Source organism: Leptodactylus fuscus, chromosome 3 (genome assembly GCF_031893055.1).
Source record: "Leptodactylus fuscus isolate aLepFus1 chromosome 3, aLepFus1.hap2, whole genome shotgun sequence".
In the NCBI taxonomy this organism is placed as follows: domain Eukaryota; kingdom Metazoa; phylum Chordata; class Amphibia; order Anura; family Leptodactylidae; genus Leptodactylus; species Leptodactylus fuscus.
The window spans coordinates 13,444,547-13,458,399 of record NC_134267.1 but is presented as its reverse complement, the minus strand read 5'-3'; the positions used below and the strand labels follow the sequence as shown (position 1 = coordinate 13,458,399).

Sequence of the window (13,853 nt, the reverse complement as noted above, 5' to 3'; positions counted from 1 at the left end):
GTGTGCCTTTCTATCGCGGCTGTCCGTAGCGCAGTAGTAATGTAAACACACGCGTGGGAGCTTTCAGTATGGAACTGCTCAGCTCTTGTGAGGTCAGGCAGGTCACGGTCTGCAATGTTGAAGGTAAGGGGAAGGGGGGTCAAGTATTTTGATTGCAGGCAGGAGCAACTGGCCTCCATGTGTAGTGGAAAGCTATATGTAAATGTGAGTGAGTAGAGTGAGGGCTACTCCAGAGGTCAGTGGCATAACTAGGAATGGCGGGGCCCCGTGACGAACTTTTGACATGGCCCCCCCCCCATCCCAACTGCCGCCAAAGACCTCGACCGACCCCCTCCTCCGCACTCTGTTATGTCCCTTCGTAAGCCCTGCACACAGTGTTATGTCCCACTGTGGACACCCATAAACAATTATTATACTCTGGGGTCTTTTCAGACCCCAGAGTATAATAATCGGAGACCCGGGGAATAAAAACATTTAAAAAAAACTGTTGCTTACCTGTCCCCGGCTCCTACGCTGTCAACTGCCACTCACGTCCTTCTTTAATGACGTCGGACGTCACATGACCCGGGAAGCAGGTCGGGTTCATGTGACGTCAAAGGCGTCAGACAAAGTAGGACGGAGGCCTGGCAGGATCGTGGAGAGGTAAGTAACAGTTTTTTATGTTTCTTACCTCTCCGGTCCGCCGATCATTATACTCGGGGGTCTGCAAAGACCCTCGAGTATAATGATAGTCTTTGTGGTGACCGCGGTGTCACTTGCTGATCCCAGCCCAGCCAGGATCGGCAAGTGAATGGGCCCGTAACAGCCTATTGAAAAAAAAACGCAGCGGTAGCGGCTGTCACCGGGCCCCCTAATGGCCCGGGCCCGGTGGCAGCCGCCTCCGCTGCCTCTACGATAGTTACGCCCCTGCCTGAGGTGACAGTAAGGAGTGTACAGGCAATTTGTGACAGGAAATGCGAGGCAGTGTGTGTGAGTCTATAGCTGGGGTTAGGAGTCCTGCTTTTGTGAGACTCCTGCTGGGAAGCCATGTTGTTTAGTGGCACCAAAAGTAGCCTGTGACTCAATCCCAAGGGAAAACTATGTTTGTGGAAAATTGCACGCAAATCCGTCCAGGCGTTCTAGCGTGATTGAGGAACAAACATCCAAACTCACAAACATCCAAACACACAAATTTATTTAAAGGGGTTGTCTGGTTTAGACCCCGTAATCAAAGACCTGATTTAGGGGACACTATTCAGAACTCTTCTGAGAAGAGGCCTCAGAACACCAATGCATTATACAGTCAGTCCATTGGTTTCAGAGAGAATTGTGTAATACCACATTTAGCCTGCGGTGGCACTGTAGAGAAGTTGAACACCTCACTGCTGATCGCTGAAGATCAAAGCAGCAAATCGCAGCGAACCCTTAGCAGATTACCCCATAGAGGTCCCTCTAAAGGGATTTTCATGCCAAGCTGGGGTTTATCATATTGTAGGATATGGAGTGAACATCTGACTGAGTTTCAATGCTAAATGACAACTTTATTTGTTCTTCAGACAGCATCGATGGGACTGCTACAGTGACACCAGGACCCGGGGAACAAACCATCGATGTTGAACCGTAAGAAAAGGCCGATACGTCTTATATGTTTTATTGCAGATTTCCAGTAATGACAGGAACTTCTGATCATTTAAAGGGAATTTGCCATCTTTCTCATCTCTGTGGCCTATGTCGCTGCAGCCACCGCTCTAGTCATGTCAGTCAGAGCTGCAGTACCAGACACAGCCACATAGACCATCAATGTTATGAGCCCCATTGAATAGGTTGCCTTGCCCAGTTGATTGGTGGGGTCCCAGAGGTCTGATCATAATCTTATGGCACAGCTAACAAATAGACTATAACATTATATGCGGATAATACATCTTTAGTTTCCATTTACGTTAGAACGGGCGGTCAGTGCCGGCGTCTTTCGTTCTGGCTCTCTGAATGGCCGCCATGTTGTGCTCCATTTCCTTGAGTGCCTTCTGTGTTTCATTCATTTCTATGGAGGTTTCCAAGACTTCTGCTTGCATTCAATGAGTGGAAACTACTGGAAACCTGCCCTGACACAGTTACGTCACTGGTGGTGTGAGCAAGACATGGTCAGGTATATAAAATACTAGCCTCTGCCCGCAACTTTGTCTGCGGGTTGTTGGTGTTGATGATCCGCCTATATTCAACAAATTGCTGCCGTCGATGGTTTGCCTGCTCCGGCGTTTCGGCAGATATCAAGCTGTCCTGCTGCTGAACGCATTTTTTGCACTGTGCCTGTGATTGTTCCGGCATCTCAGCAGCTCGCTGGGACGCCATATAATGAGTGTGTTGTTGGCGCCAATGATCCCCCCTCAGCTCCGCTTGAGGAGAACTCTGTGACTTCTGGCTTCCTTCATAACTTGTTGTTTTAGAATTTTGCGACAAATTAGATTTTCTTTTTCCTGGAATGTTTAAAAGTAGCAAACTGCCAATTTGGATTAAAGTTGTTTTCCCATCCAGTGTGTCAGCACTGCCTGGAGCAGATCAGATAATATGCAAATTCATGTACACAATGGACTGAGGGTTAGCTGTGTGTTTACAGAGAGAGATAACAGACCTGGGACCTGAGATAATCTGCTGCAGGAGCAGTGTAATATAGTATGTGAACATAAATTCATAATAGTAGTGAAGCCATGTCATTTACCGGGATAAAAAGTAGCCGATGTGTTAATCGAGGTTACAAACTATCTATGTGCTTAATTTCATTTAAATCCGTTCAGCCATTTTTGCGTGATTGAGGAACAAACATCCAAACTTTCACATTTATAATAGGAGGAGAACATAAATTCATAATAGTAGTGAAGCCATGTCATTTACCGGGATAAAAAGTAGCCAATGTGTTAATCGAGGTTACAAACTATCTATGTGCTTAATTTCATTTAAATCCGTTCAGCCATTTTTGCGTGATTGAGGAACAAACAGCCAAACTTTCACATTTATAATAGAGGATATGTGAACATAAATTCATAATAGTCGTGAAGCTATGTCATTTACTGGGATAAAAAGTAGCCGATGTGTTAATCGAGGTTACAATCTATCTATGTGCTTAATTTCATTTAAATCCGTTCAGCCATTTTTGCGTGATTGAGGAACAAACTTCCAAACTTTCACATTTATAATAGGAGGATTAGTAGGAGGATAGGATAATACATCTAGACATATTATGGGGAATTGAAACACAGAATGTGGCAGCAGTTTTAATGTTCCTAAATGTTACTAAAGGGGGTGACGCCTTATGGGATACCCCATATCCTCCTTATGAACCCAATGGGGCTCCAATGGTGGTGCACCCGGAGTTACTCTACAGGCCAGGGCTTTGGGTGTCAGGTGTGTTGGCTTCTTATTGGCCGTTGCAGCCATATCTAATCTATCTATAATAAGTCTCGTCTATCTGACTCAGAAACACTTTCTTGTATCTTAAGGAAAATCAATATTGGATCGAGATTCCAGGCAGAAATTCCCGATCTTCAGCAACGCTCATCGCTTGACAAAGATATGCACAAAGCGACCCTGGTGTGGAAACCTTGGCCGGACCTAGAAAACGAAGAATCGCGGCAAAAAGGTGGATAAAAGAGAGAATGTCATCATCAATGTGATAGATCTAATGGTTATAAGCAGAGTATTACTCAATAATGTTATAGCTGACCATTCACATTAATGTTGGCTGACCCTGATGATCATGTCATGTCTATGGCGGCCTCCTGACTACCCTAATGTTGGGGGATAGGACATGTTGAGTCCTGCAGAGGCTTATTTCCCTCTTCCTATTGAAAGGACATGTGCCGAGCATGCATGTGAACGGTGAGTCAGGAGGAATTGCTGTTGACTGAGAGAGTGTTCCGCCTATATCTAAAATGTAAGGCCGGCCTTAAAGGGGTTATCTGATTTTGAAGATTGATGACCTATCCTTTGGATAGGCCATTATATTAGATTTGTGGGACCCCCCGCAGATCACCGGTAATGAGGCAGTGCTATCCCATTGAAGTCTATGGAGTAGTACTGCTGTGCCTACAGCCGTATGGAGGGTCTGGGATATTGATGGCTTAGACAAAGGATAGTTCATCCATCCTAGAAACCCCTTTAAGAGATATCCCCTTTAATCGCTCTGTACGCAAAGGGTCCTACAGTTTTCTAATGTCCCTTTTATTATTGAGATTTTCAATGACGACCCCTCTTCAGTTACACTCCAATATGTCCAAAAATACCCAAAATCAGGCAGTTCTCCATTAAATAGTTTTCTGTCTTTGCAGTGGACGTGTTCCTGAGCATGTCCTCGTCCAGCGTCCTACCAGGAGGAGGAACCAACATGGAATATGCTTTACATTCTCTTTTCGAGGCCAATGGAAACATCATGGTGAGGATGGGAATCACTAACCTTCACAAGGGAGAATGGTAGAATGGCAGGGTGCCTGCTCGACCTGTCACTCCATCGGGATGGGGAAAGCGGACCCCCGTTCCCAGGATTGGTGTGGTCTGAGCGGTCAGATTGCCACCGATCATGAAGTTATCTATCAATGGCGGATAACTTCTCGAGTTGGTATAACACCTTTAAAGGGATTCTACCATTAAAACCCTTTTTTTTGTAGATAAGACGTCGGAATAGCCTTTAGAAAGTCTATTCCTCTCTTACCTTTAGATGTGATCTCCGCCGCGCCGTTCCTTAGAAATACCGTTTTTTACCGGTATGCAAATTAGTTCTCTCGCAGCAATGGGGGTGGGCCCTAGCGCTGGAAATGCGATGGGAGCTTCCCCACTGCTGCTCAAGAACAGGCTCCAGCGACGCCTCTATCTTCTGCTGGATCCTCCCCTTCTTTCTTCGGCGTCACCTCTGACGCCTGCGCAGTTGGCTCTGCCAGTGAGACACTTGTAGAGCCGACTGTGCATGCCTGCGGCCATAGTTCCGACGCCGCAATTGTGCGCATGCGCACTCGGCTCTACTAGCGTCTCACTGGCAGAGCCAACTGTGCAGGCGTCGGAGGTGACGCCGAAGAAAGAAGGGGAGGATCCAGCAGAAGATAGAGGCGTCGCAGGATCGTGTTCTCGAGCAGCAGTGGGGACGCCCCCATCGCATTTCCAGCGCTGAGGCCGGCCCCCATCGCTGCGAGAGAACTCATTTGCATACCGGTAAAAACCGGTATTTCTAAGGAACGATGCGGCGGAGATCACATCTAAAGGTAAGAGATGAATAGCCTTTCTAAAGACTACTCCGACGTCTTATCTACAAAAAAAAGGGTTTTAATGGTAGAATCCCTTTAAAGAACGTTGTGCTCAATCGATGGCATCTTAGACTAAGCACGCTTAAAGGTATCTAATTTAGGAAACCCATTCTCATACACCTTTTAGAGATCTCTGAGTTGGGGGTGGGGGATTTATCCTACGAACCAGAGAGTAGAGAGGTTAGAAAGAGAGTCTTGCTTTGGAGGACCAGTCGTGTACTGTCTTATAGAGACAACCTATTGATTTGAATGGGAACCGTGTAGTACGTAATGTCTCCTGTGGTGGCGCTGCAGGGAAACTGGACACTTATTGCCATCAGGAAGACAGTCTGTGAGCTTGTTTTCCAGGGATCTCTTGAACAAGTAATGGAGAACTCATCTAAACTTTCCCAAGCCGGTGACCCAGAAAAGAACGGACATCCGATCCCTCTTATAATCTGCCCAATATTCAAACCAGTATCAGGTCTCGGGTGCTAAATGCAAACCAGAGTCTATTCCAGGACCTTATAGGCAAATCCACCTGTGGCGTCCGCCGTCAGGTCATACCTGGTGTGACTCTGATATGCAAAACCAAAGATTTGTGGTCAGTGCCACAACCTTGAGAACTGCCACCACGTCTTACAAGGAGCAAAAGATTGTATAGAACTATACAGGAAACGTAGAAACAATATAAACTTCCTGTTCTGTGGAGATCACTTCTCAGCAGTCTTCTCATTGTCATCACAGGCCAGGATTACACTGACGGGTAACACTATCTTTAGTTCATCTAGGATCCACCATTGATAGTATGTGATGGTCGTATCTCATCTTCACCCCCCACCCCCCTGCACAAACACCTCGACACAGTTTACAGAGCATGCCCACAAGACTCTCCCATAGAAGTCAATGAGCCATTATCAGACTACAAGCTCCTAAGGTCCCTAGGCCTGCTGTAAAGCATGTCTCCGAATGTTGTTAACAACTACTCAGGCAAGATGGCCGCCCTCATCTTGTAGAGAAAATACATTTTTTTAAAAATCGACAATCATAAAATAAAACCATATTAAAAAAAAGAAGAATAATGCATTAGAAATAGCCTATTATAAAGGAAATTTATGAAATAAAAAAATATTACTTGTTTTTTTTTCCCTAGAAGCAGCGCCCCTCTTGTCCAGTGGCAGCGCCTGGTATTGCAGCTCAGACATTTTTCTCATCTGCAATAACCACTACCATTTTTACGATCTGGCTTTTCTACTGTGTGTAATTTCTATTATTTTTACATTACAGACTGCGTTGGAGATGCTGCTTTTGAAGGATGCGCCGAGGCTGAAGACTCACCCGCTCGCCACTTACCACTATGCAGGTAATAGGCTGTGTGCGCTACACCTTCTGCAGCCACAAACTCACTCATATAGGTAGAGAGAGTCACTGGACGTGGTATTCATTTGGGGTAAATCTGACACATTATTTGGTGGCAGATAGATTCTTGGGGAATTATTTTATCCTCTGCCTTCCTTTAGTCTGTTCCGAGATCTTTGCTAGGTCAGTATTATGTAAAGAGATTACCCGGATGCAGACAACTCAGCCTGACCTGCCTGATTTTAAAGAGGACCTTTCACCAATTCCAGATTTTTAGACAACGCTTCGCTGATTCTGGCGCAGTTGGTATTTTTTCTTAACCCCCGCCATTCCCCAGCAATCGCTACTGTTAGTTTTGGTGCCTGATATCATAACTAGACTCTCTAATAACAAGTGGGTGGCCTAAGGGAGGAGCAGATAAGAGGGTGGCACTCTGAACCCTGACCTGATTGGAGCTCTGAATTATTCCCTCTTGCCTGACACCACCCACTTAGAGAGTCTAGTTGCCATATCATGCACCAAAACTAACAACAGTGATTGCTCAGGGACGGTGGGGGCTAAAGAAAAAATTCCAATTGTGTCGGAACCGGTAGAGTCATCCCTGTTGAAGTCATTGACTCCAAAGTCACCTACAAATGGGGCTGCCTTCTGCTCTGGTAATGTGGTGGCACCGTCCTTCCAGACCTATTCAGTTCTTGGCACTACTTTAGCGCCCCCTATGTGATAGGCCTATATATGTGTGATATACATGTATATAGGTACTAATCCAATACTACATAGATATCCTACTAAAGTTTGGATGTTTGTGAGTTTGGATGTTTGTTCCTCAATCACGCAAAAACGGCTTAACGGATTTGCATGAAATTTGCCACATACACAGATAGGAACCCCGATTAAAACATAGGCTACTTTTTATCCCGGTAAATGACATCACTACACGACCACAGTGAAGGAATTTAGGTTCACACAACACTAAAGGACCTGTGATGACGTCATCACAGGTCCTTGAGCCATTCCCAGATAGGATCATGCTAGGCAGTGGTCGGAGCTACACGCTATTTTGTGGGCGGAGCTATATAGGATGAAGCTGGACAGTGTGAAGCTGAAGAAAATGGAGTCTCATAGAAGATCAGGAGACTCCAGAACATATAGGCTGTGTGAGGGCAAGAGGACTATATTGGGTGTAGAGTTTCAGTGAGTACTACAGGGAATGTTCTGCCTCTGATGGGGGAGGGGGGAGAACTTTGGCACATTTCAGCAACATCCGTTCAGCCCTTTGTAACACAGAAGCTGCTCAGACAGTCACATAACAAAACTCCTGTAATCACAATTGCCCGATGTAGCAGAGTTTAGGCAGCGCTGTAGCACACCTCTATAGGCTCTGCATATGCAAACATGTACATACAGCTGGGTATCCTACACATATGCAGCGCTGTAGCACACCTCTGTAGGCTCTCCATATGCAAACATGTACATACAGCTGGGTATCCTACACATATGCAGCGATGTAGCAGAGCCGAGACGCGGGAGCAGGCTGGTCGAATTGTGGCAAATTTTTGCAACATCTGTCCAGCTGTTTCCAACACAGAAGCTGCTCAGATACTGACATAAGAACACCTCTCTAATCCAAATGGCCAGATGTAGCAGAGCTTAGGCAGCACTGTAGCACAGCTGAGTACGCTCTCCATATGCAGAGATGTACATACAACTGAGTAGGCTGCGCTGTAGCAGAGCCGAGACGCGGGAGCAGGCGGATCATCCACAACAGCAATTGGCTAAATATAAGCGGCTCAGCGCCAACACCAACCCGCAGAAGAAGTGGCGGGCAGATGTTAGTATACTGTATGCCACCCTAACACCACAAATGAAGATACAGCACTAGTCAGCACGCCATGAGAATGACCAGGGAACACTAGACACCCAATTACTCACCTAGTGCTTTTATGTGGTCGTTCTGTGATTTTCCTCTGGAAATGATGACTTTGAAGGTTCCTTGTGGTGTTTGGTGACATCTGGGTGGTTTTCATGTTGTTCTGTATTCATACGTTTGTGGTCAGTCTGATATAATAGTGTTATAAAGCCACAACTAAGCCGCCTATGTGTAACTCATAGCTGCCATATCAGGAAGCTGGTAAGTCTGGGGATACAATCACACAGATATTACACCTCAATGTATTTCACATCCCGGGGGTACAGGGGCCCCAGTTACAGGCAGAATACAAGCTACTGGTTGTACAGGTTTGTGCAGAAATGTGCGGGCTTAGTTAATTCCAAGACCCAACACAACACCTGCACTTGTTGGATCCCATAGACATGGGTGACATGTCAGGATGACACAGAGAACAATGCCATGGCAGAAGCCGGCGTGAGCTTTGTGCAGAGATCTTCACAGTGACCGGGCGCTGACACCAAGGAGCACAATCTACTTATTACTTACTTATCACCTTGTGCCCGGGTCCTCCTGATCCTGTGTGATACAACTCCGCAGTCATCTAGACTGATCCTTCCCTCCGTGGCCCCGTCCGCTCCATAATAAAACCTTTCATTATCTGTATGACTGGAGATCCATTGCACAGAGGAGGTAACAGGACCCTATCTAGATGGAGATTACATTAGGGTTTTACCACAGTCACATACACCCGACGGCATGGAAGAAGACGGAAAGAGACAACGCCATTCGGGACCCTTCAAAAATGGCCACCATGATTTATCCGTAATGTAGATCATTGGAGAAATGACTGACATAAGGAAGCCATAAGTACAGCTTTTAGTGCCGTTCCCGCAGTGTAAACTTTGCCAGGGGTTGCGCTGTTTCAGTAAAGCTGATCTGCAGGAGTCCTGTGTGTTGGACCCTCTCAGATCTGATATTGATGGCTTGTCCTAAGAATACATAAAGCTTATACTAGGATGCATTCACATGTTGTTTAATCCATTCTGCTGGTATGTCATAGGAACACAAGAAGGGGTTAAACAATACAGACTCTTCTGGCTATATCTGACTATATTGGGGTCCGTCACGTATCAGTTGTTTTCTTGTTGGCGTTGCCATACATATAAGTCAGGTTTACAGGATTTTTTTGTGTCTGCCATATTAGGCTCCAACCTGCCGCTTTCTGTGACTGTTGCAAAACTACAAGTCCCAGCATGCTGCAGTTTGCCACAGCCGCAGAGTCAGAGGTTGGGGGCCGGTGCATTTACTCATGTGATGGTGCAGGGCTGTATCTGCCGCCCCCTGACCCTTTATCCATGTTACTGTTTCCAGGCTCAGACTACTGGACCAACAACGAGAAGAAGAGTTTTCACAAAGCAATAAACACCTGCAATAAAGATTTCTTCCATGTCCAAAAGATGGTAAGCGACTCCTTATGTCCAACAGTAAAGATCATTGCGATGCCTGTATAGTACGGTGATAAAGACAAGGTGCTCGGTGTGGAAAGTTATATAAGGGGATATGGCTGTAATACAGGGTACAATACGTCATTGACAAAATAGTTCCCCACGCTATGATGCTCCACCCCCCCCCCACCCCCCATACCTAACACAGGACTATTGTACCCTCTTTATCCCTTACATGTGTATGGAGTGCAGGGGTTGCAGCCGTCCTACATAAGGAAAGAAGGGGCCTGGCTGCAGCAATCCTGTGCTAAGTATATTCTACACAAGGCTGCTGCAGCTTGCCAGGGATCTAGATCGCCTTCTTTCCTTACACAGGACTACTGGATCTGTATACAGACTGGTCCGGGAGGAAGCAAGCAGAGGTCACACGTGCAAGGCTCATGAACGGCCATACAGGGAACAAGTGGAGCAATGTCATCAAGGAACGATGATTTATTAATAGGTTTGCTCCTTAAATATCTCATCGGATTGCCCGCTTGCTTCCTCCCTGCACAATCTATTATGTTAGAGTGGCCAGGGTGCAAGAGGACCCAGATCAGCCCTGCAGAGCAGGTTAGGGCAGGGATAGGGAACCTTCGGCTCTCCAGCTGTTGCAAAACTACAACTCCCAGCATGCACACTTACTCTGCTGTTCTTGGAACTCCCATGGAAGTGAATGGAGCATGCTGGGAGTTGTAGTTTCACAGCAGCTGGAGAGCCGAAGGTTCCCGACCCCTGGGTTAGGAGCTGCATTCCCAATGGGGTAAACGTGTCTGCTCTATATGCAGGGAAAAAAAATTGCAACAAAATAACAAAGGCGAGAAAAAAAAAATTAAACCACACCCACATCACAGGTTCTGGCTCCACCCCCAGCGACACAACATTACATAATAATTATCGTTAGGGAGAGGGAACAACTATTTTTAAAAGTTTTTTAGTAGCACTTTGGGCTATTAAAAAAAAATAATAAAGCCCCAGGTTTCACTGAAACAATACGTAAAAATTATTAGAATAATCCGAACAAAAAAAATCCTCAAAATTGCATGTATGAAAAAACCCGAAAATGTGTCTGAGCCTGAACCAGGGAACTTGGCCCGGTACGAAAGTAGTTAAAAAAAAACCCTGGAAAATGACTCTGGTATAAAACCCATGGAGGCTGCAGCAGCGAGCGCGGGGCGGTGTGTGCGGAGTTCACAGGACATTAGATAGGCGACGAGCACAAGGATAAAGTGCTGTGATAAATGTCGGGTTCACGGCGGGTGCAGAGATGGCCATCAGTCTCATTTCCTCCTGACACAATCCAGGGACAAGTGTTGTGATGCTGCGGATGTGAGAAAGTAACGAAACCTTATACGGTCTCCACCCACATGTCACAAGAACATGGACTAGGTTTCGGCAGACTAAGGTTATTCCATTGCACTCTGCGCCTCTTGTCCTTGTCCTGCACTCATCATGTGACCTGATAAATCTGGTGCAAATGACAGCAATGCAGACGCTGACCGGTCATGTGGTGGACGCACGGGTGCGCAGCGCGACAGGGCAGTTATATGAGCCATTCACCTGCGTGACCAGCACAAGACCAGGACGGGTTCTTCTATCCCTGGAGGTTTCTATGATCCTGTAATCCATGACCACAGAAAGTGCATTGATATAATGAGTCGGCCTCGGTGTCTGACCCCGGAGCTCCCCTTTACTATCCCAACGAGCAGTCGTCTTGCTTTACTGTCCATCCTTGGTGTGAGCTAAGTCCTGCTGACTCCATCTTACCGCTGTGTTCTAGATAAAGACCAAGACGGTGTCGCAGTGCGTGGAGTATTATTACACCTGGAAGAAGATTCTGCACCTGGGCCGCCGGCAGCGCACGCGTCTCATTGAGCTCCAGGAGGATGATACGGTGAGGGTACAGGCGGGAGGGACGCTTATCTCAGGTGGGGCGTGGGAGGGTCATTTCACATCTTTTCGTCCTTGTTCTCGATACGTTGGCTCAAAAACTGCATCCAAAGCTGTGTGTGTGATTCCAGCCTTACAGCTCGACTATACTAATAATCGCTATAGGAAACCGTACCTATAGCGCCCCCTTTTAAGTCAGTGTTCAGCCCCTACAGGGGTTCTCCAGACTTCCTAATCCTTTGGACAGGTCATCAATTGTTGATCCGCAGGGGTCCGACACCTCAGCTCCCTGCTGATCAGCTTCACGCGAGTTCTGAGGCCTCTTCACTGAAAACCAAGCACAGCGCCATACATTTTATAGTGGCTGTGCTTGGTATCGCAGTTCTGTCTCAGCCATGTAACCAATGAAAGTGATATCCCTTGGCCTGTGAAGCGAAAAGCTCCACTACCACTTCAAACAGCTGATCTGCAGGGGTGCTTGTTGACAGACCCCCGCTGATCTACCATAAACGGCGTATCCTAAGGATAGGTCATCGATTAATAAAGCCAGGAAAACTGGTTTCAAAATGCCAAACAACATGACCTGGGATACAAGCCAAAGAAGAGTCACACGATCACCGACAGCAGATGACAGAACTAGGCTGTACGTTAGGAAAGCTGGGTGACAACCTATCAATGGCAGCCATATTGCTTGTCACCCAGCTTTCCCAGTACGTGTATAACTTACAGCCCATGATCTGTCCTCACACTGATCATTATATTGTGTGTTGCAGACCAGCGTGGACGACGTAGATGAGGATGAAGCCAATGAACACAGAAGGTTTGAGGCAGACTATGATCCAGTGCAGAGGACCCCAGACCTAATACATCCAGCAGAGGGCGACCATCCTGTCCCTGCAAACCCTGGACCCCCGGCCGGCACCTTTATATGTGAAATGGGGAACTGCGGAGCGGTAAGTGCACAAGGTGGGACAGTATGAGGATCGCACCGGTCAGCGACATGATAGCCCCCCTCCCCCGGTCCAGTCTGGTCTTTTGGATTATAACATTACATTCTGTTCTTTCCAGATCTTCTGCTCCAGACAGGCACTGAATGGCCATGCCCGTATACACGGAGGGACAACTGCCCCCACCAAGGTGTATACAGGGACAGGACGACAGAAGTCAGGGGCGCAGAGTGAGTACTGTTCTGTGAAGAGCTCGCCGGCACACAGCACCACCAGCGGAGAGACCGACGCCTCATCAGTCTTCCCATGTAAACTCTGTGGCAAGTAAGTGACTGCTTATTGAGTCCACGTGAGGCTGTCCACCAATGTCAGGTCTAGTCAGTAGCCATTAAAGGGGTGCACCGCTCTTATAAAGTCATGGCATGCTGCGAGGATTGTGGGATCCGACCTCTACAACCACACTGACCCCGAGAATAAGGAGGCTGCCGCTATGATTGTGGTCCCTTAATAGTCGTCCTTTTCACAGCCACATCCCCAGCCATTGCTGCTGGGCCCCTTCACGTGACTGGATGTTTGCAGCTGGGGGCGCCAGTGAGCAGGAAAAGACTGAATCACAGCTGCAGCCCCTTCATTCTCAGGATTGGTGGCACCCCCCTACTGACTATACAGTAATGGTATATTCTAGCACTCTCCCTTTAACCCCTTCTCTGACAGCGTATGCGCAACGTGCGCAAATAAATCCTGAACCATAAATTCTAAGAGTTTTGCAGCGCGACGTCACATCTGTCATGTATCTCTGTAACTTGTGTCTGTCACTGCCTATTACACAGGATTAGTATAGTGCTGTTCTCTGATGTCACCAGTAGGTGTCACTGCTGCTTGTGGAATTTTCTGTTTTTAGAGGATATTTCCAAAACTCTTGTAAAAAAAAAAAAAAAACATTCTGTAAATTTACCCCCCATTCCCTCCTGGCTGTGCAGATATTTAATGTATAACTAAACTTCCGGACAACTTTTGATTTTCTGGCAGTATTTGT

At 46.8% G+C, this 13,853-nt stretch overlaps 2 protein-coding genes across 2 annotated transcripts in view; both read left to right on the top strand.

Moving 5' to 3' along the window:
* The window catches only part of TBCC (tubulin folding cofactor C), a 270,412-nt gene that overhangs the window by 154,428 nt on the left and 102,131 nt on the right, over positions 1-13,853 (top strand). The window lies entirely within an intron of this gene.
* Positions 1-13,853, top strand: part of TRERF1 (transcriptional regulating factor 1) — a 93,835-nt gene that overhangs the window by 76,989 nt on the left and 2,993 nt on the right. Inside the window, exons 9-16 of the mRNA XM_075267100.1 lie at positions 1,536-1,599; positions 3,474-3,613; positions 4,302-4,405; positions 6,534-6,609; positions 9,868-9,956; positions 11,761-11,874; positions 12,644-12,823; positions 12,939-13,141. Coding sequence (XP_075123201.1) covers positions 1,536-1,599; positions 3,474-3,613; positions 4,302-4,405; positions 6,534-6,609; positions 9,868-9,956; positions 11,761-11,874; positions 12,644-12,823; positions 12,939-13,141 — 970 coding nt within the window. The remainder of the gene's footprint in view (positions 1-1,535; positions 1,600-3,473; positions 3,614-4,301; positions 4,406-6,533; positions 6,610-9,867; positions 9,957-11,760; positions 11,875-12,643; positions 12,824-12,938; positions 13,142-13,853) is intronic.